Here is a 5,825-nt window from a genome sequence, read left to right on the forward strand (position 1 = left end):
AAACATATCAAAACTATTCACATATTCAATAAAGGCGGGATAGTTTAATTTCCTTTTAAGGTCATTTACGTTTAAACTGCCAAATTTTAGAGTTGTTACACACATTTTCACTGTCTAACCCCCGGTTGGCCTATGTAGAGGTTTTTTGTTCACAGTTCGATTTCGAATTTCCAGCCAAAGGACGATTGAATAACGATCCGTCGTTGATAACGTTTGTGTTCGACCTTTCCGGTGGTTTACCCCTGATAATTCGGCTTTAGGGTGAGCGAGATTCCCGTCTCCCACGTCGTGGTGACCTCGATGTATTTCCACGGGTACATCCCTGCGATTCGCTCGACTCGTTGTCAGGCGGAGTGATTCCTGCACTACTTGTTTCACTCCGCGGAGGAATACTTCCAGTGTTGATAACAGTGTCATTCCCAGGGCGGGAGTTCTGCAAAGCACGGGCGGCACGTGCAGCGTATGGATCATATGACGAGTATTGCGGTTTGCCTATTGTCAAGCGGTCACGCTGCATAATCCGGTTCCAATGAGGGAATATATCGGCAATCAGGTGCCTATCGATAATTAACTTGGCGGGGTACACTATTGCTACCTTACTATCGGGAAAGTCACGCTTCACTTCTTTGAATTTTGGCCACAATTTACGACGAGCACTTTCAATTTCAGGAGGGAAATCTCGGTTTATGTGATAGTCCTTGCCTTTAAGCATATGAGCACGAGAAATAATATATTCCGTGTCCTTTGAGTCTATAAAATTCACAATTATTGATCTCGTAGATCCCTGTTTGAATTTGCCCATTCTATGGGCTCTTGACATGCAGGGTTCGGAGTTAATTCTAAGATGGTCATAGAGAAAGTTAGCAATTGTCTCAAGACAGTTCTCACCTTTCGACTCCGAAATGCCCCCAAAAATGAGATTGCCACGCCGGCTACGCGCCTCTAAGTCAATAGATTTGTACTCCAACAAGAGCAATCTCATGTCATGGTCCGATAGCTGGATCTCTACCTCTTGTACTCTAGAAACTAGGTTAACACATTGATCTATTTTATTGTTCATGTTTTGCACGGACTCATTATTTGATGACATATTAGAGAAAAGAGCAATCAATGTATCGTCCATCGATAACATTTTAAATTCTTCTAGATTCATATTTTGCTCAGATACACTGTTTTTGCTAAATTTACGTTTCTTACTTTGTGATCTTACAGTACTCCATTGTTCCTCTGCTCGAGAATCATGTTGGCCACTACTGAATACACCTCCTTGGCCGCCATTACCAATAACGCTCACATTATCGGTTGACATTTTTTTGACAATTTATCCAAAATAGGCTGAACGTTTGCAAAAATACACCAAATAGTTAATTCCAGCAAGTTTACTCTTCAAATTGTCACTATTATAAATCCAAACAATAGTCCAAAACACTATCAAAACCACGATTTATAAATAAAGTTCCACGTTGATTTTCAAAATACGCCATTACAGCCTCGTTCCGTGACCGTTCCTCCCATGAAAGCTGTTTTCAAATATAACACCTAATTTGGATGAAATATTTTCTGTTTGACGGAGTAGAAATCTTTTGGTATTGAGTAACAATATGCGTATTTAACTGGCAAAGTTTCGTTATCGAAGCACAGTCAAAATGACTACTCAACTAGGAACGTTACCGCTGCATTCAGACTTGTTTAGGGAAGGAATAAAAATGCTAATGTTTAAATGTATATTTTGAAAAATTAAAAAGTCGTATGTATGTATTTAATTAAGATATTTATTTGTAAATAAAATTAAAATCGTATTTACGTTTTATATTATTTCTTTCCCCTTTCAAACCCTCTGAAAAAAAGCACTGGATAATGACAATATAGACTAAGAATATCGTTACGTCGAACTTCGGATACGTCGATGCAATTTTTACAGTCCCTTGAATATCGAGGTAACGGTAATCGACTGTATTTTGTAACCATGGTGATACTTACCCTAACCTTTAGTCAGTATATTATACATATTATACATTAAATGCATGCGAACATACAATAATTTGCCGTACGCGACATTAGATAATCACTTCCGGGCATGCGCAGTAGACCGCTCCAACTCTGCAATGAGCTACATCGATTAGAAACACAACGAAATTGGCACGGTGTTGGGGTAAATATCGACCCGTCCGGAAAAACTGTAGCGAGCGCCTTTAAATTAAACCACCGCTCGAACCGCTCACAATTTCCGATTTCAGGTATTATTATTGATGTTATATTTTGCGGTGTGTTTGTATATATATGGTAAATAAGGGTACTTGTATTGCCCGTAACCCTAGTAGGGATTTGAACTAACAGTTCTAATCCTGATGAATTTATATGAGCGCATCATTCATTTTTGATATTTTAATTTAGTTAATTGCGGTTTATATCATTTAGAATAATAATTTCTTTGTCTTCTGCATATTGATCTACAAAATATGCAAAATTGTCTTTCCATTAAACGTTTTCGGAAGGATAGCGATATATTTGACAAACAAAAAAATGGTTTTCAATTTTTCAAACGTATCTCAAGTACAACTGATTCTGTTTCATTTGTTTCACGAACGTTCCAACGATTTACATCAATATGACTTTTTACATAAACAACTATTTCACTTTCACCATCAACCTTGTTTTCGGGTAAGTTTAACATCAGACATATTTCATTGAATTTTTCATTATTGTTAAGACCTTGAACGTTTTGATGGCCAATATTTAATCTTTTCTTTCGTAATTTTAAGTCAAGAGAATATTCCTTAGATATTTTTACACTCATCACATACACTATTTGAAGTTTATGTAATAAACGTATTTTATGCGAAATTTAAAATCTTTCTTCTTTCGATATCGTGTTAACATTATTGATACACACATGTATGCTTCTGGTTTCATCGTGTCACTTGACGTACATAGCTCCCTTATCAGAAAAGTTGCGCCCGCTTCCGCAGCTCATTATTATGCAGTCACGTGATATTTACATCAGCGCTCTTGTTTACGTACAAGCTATTCGTTTCAATAAATCGTTATTATAAAATTAACGTTTAAACCTTACAAAGGAAATTATTCGGACAATGTAACAAATTCCGGACAGTGTAGTTCTTATCCTGTAAGCTTTTCTTGCTGTGTACAAACTGCGATTCAGTGATTTAAACGTTACATTTGACTAAGCTAGTGATCAATTTTCATTTGTCCCTTAACAAATCGGCACTCAAAGCGCTGTATAAAGAAAACTGCAACCGAGAAGAAGTCACTCGAGAAAAACAGAACAAAACCAAACACGCTCGAGATCGCCAATCCGGACATCGTCAAAACGAAGTCGATATCGGCCTGTGTATGTCAAAGCTCAACAGTACAATGACTTCATTCTCGGAAACAGTCAAAAGATTGACAGAAACATCGAGAAGTCCGGTTGGAACACCGGCGAACGATAGTCCGATATTGGAAGTCGTTTACAAAGGTATAGAATCACAAAATTATCGTCTGCTTGTCAATAGTGATATAGAACAATTACGACAACAAGCAACAGAGTGGTATACCTGCTGGCCAGTTAGGGCATTTTGACATTGAATCGGAGTCTCTTAGAAAACAGATAGAAGCGGCAGAGACATTGACCTGGCAGCTCTTCTTATCCCTGGATTCGACCTTGACAATGATGCTTTCAAGAACGATTTCAGGCTGAAGAAAAGGCTCACAATCGAACAGTTTAGTGTGGCATTTTGAGAGTATAAAAGAATTATGTGTAGGAGATGGCCTCACAGAAGATCTCAGTTAGATAACTTAAAGTATGAAATCGATATCGGACACATTCACGCCTTCTATTGAGAAATTCTACGACTACCATCTGGCATTTGCAAGTAAAGCTGCTGAAGCGGTAAGAAATCGAATACCTATCAACTGGGCTATCAGAGACACTGAAAACGTTCAAATGATACGCAGGGGAACTCGAGCAAAGCAGTGCATACACTGCCAGTCGGTTCTGCAAGATTTCTGCGCAAATGCCTCAAATTCAGATGTGAAAATATCCAACAGGGAAAGCCACGTTCCAAAAAAGCAGCCTCCCCAAAGGCACTCAGGAACAACACTCCCACACGATCACACACACACAAAATAAACACACAAGCAAAACAAACAAATACAGGAACATAGTGGGGCACCGACTTGGAACGGTCAGTGGCAAAACCATCACTGGGGAGTTTAGTGAGTGAGTGAGTTGGGTTTTACGGCGAATCGACACAAAATGGTCATATATCGCCGTCATATCGCAAACGCCAACTGTAATGCATAAACATTGATTTAAAAATGTAAAACATGCCTAAAAACATCCATGTAAAAATGTTAAGAACACCATGAATAATGTAAAACATTTCTAAAAACATCTATGTAAAAATGTAAAGCAAATCTAAAAACATCCATGTATACATTATATACGTATGTGTCAAAATATCAGCTGCAAACAAAACAATATTGCAAGATGTTGATAAAAATATGAATTGTTAGATTTTTTAATATAATTCATATCTGCTTTAAAAACGATAAGATATTTCCGACTGAAACGTTTTCAAATAACCTTTTCAAAGACTGAACGTGATAATATGTACTGCGTTGTGTAGCAAAGTCCACACAGTCGATTAAAATATGTTTAATAGTTAGCGGTGTTTGACATGGTACACATTCGGGTTGATCTTCTTTTTTTTAAAGGTAAGAATGAGTAAACCGGGTATGACCTATTCGACAGCAAAAAGAACAACTTTCTCCCTGCGAACAGATCTGTTCCCTTGGTGCCATTCCCCTAGAGTAGGTTTGATAACATGAAGTTTATTGAATGAAGCATTGTTCAATGACAATTGCCATTTACATAAAATGTATTTGTTCATATTCGGCCTAAAATCGGCATGTGGTAATATCAAATTAGATTGTGATAATGAAAGGGATTTCTTTGCTGCAATTTCAGCATCCTCGTTTCCATGAATACCAGCATGGCCGGAATCCAACAAAATATGATAGACTTTTTTAAGATAGTTCATGAACCCTGAGAATAATATTTTGAATGAATGGATTTTCCATATTTCAGTTATGAATTGACTTTAAAACAGAAAACGAGTCGGAAAAGATTATAATTTTTTATTCACTATCGGCGACCGAATCTGTCCAGTTCTGAATTCGCTTAATTGTAAGAAGATACCTTTACAAACTGTAATATTTGAAATACAATAGCAATTTAAAGACACTTCTGCGAGAAGTATATATGAAAACACGCTTTTTTGAGGGGATGTGGTTTACAAGCGTTGTAAGATTTTGGGTCATTGCAATTTTCCAATTTTATTTAATAAAGTCACTAAACGTTTTATGAAAAGAGGTTGTGACCCAACTGTTTTGAGACACACCGCATGTTTGGTGTTCAGCCCTTTTACAGTTGGACGCTACGCTTTCCTCTTTGATTGTGTCTGACGGAACAGGTAAATTTGTAACAATTATAAAATCGAGAAAGGCTGCATCAGACGAGGTTGTCCGCGACTGCACATATAAACGAGTAGCTATATGTTAGATTGCAAACAATAATTAAAACATTGACATTTTCTTTAATCTTCTTGATGATTTTCTTACTGTGCAACATACAAACCTACTCTAGGCTGAAAATATTGTTGCATTATTTGGCAAACGTAATTTTGATTAATGAAGAAGGCTGACAGCAGCACAGCAAACCTTTGATTCATCTTTTGAACCGTCTGTGTAAATTGCAAAATAGTCCTTGTAAGATGACTTGAGTTGATTTGGGATCATGGAGTCCATTCAACATATGTGTA

The 5,825-nt window shown here is 37.1% G+C and overlaps 1 protein-coding gene across 1 annotated transcript; it reads right to left on the reverse strand.

Annotated features, from left to right (window-relative positions):
- Window positions 1-256: 256 nt before the first annotated feature.
- Window positions 257-1,309, reverse strand: LOC128552647 (uncharacterized). Its single transcript, XM_053533688.1, has one exon. It carries the CDS (start codon window positions 1,307-1,309, stop codon window positions 257-259), a length of 1,053 nt encoding a protein of 350 aa, XP_053389663.1.
- Window positions 1,310-5,825: the final 4,516 nt, after the last annotated feature.

Source organism: Mercenaria mercenaria, unplaced genomic scaffold (genome assembly GCF_021730395.1).
Source record: "Mercenaria mercenaria strain notata unplaced genomic scaffold, MADL_Memer_1 contig_2993, whole genome shotgun sequence".
Taxonomy (NCBI): Eukaryota; Metazoa; Mollusca; class Bivalvia; order Venerida; family Veneridae; genus Mercenaria; species Mercenaria mercenaria.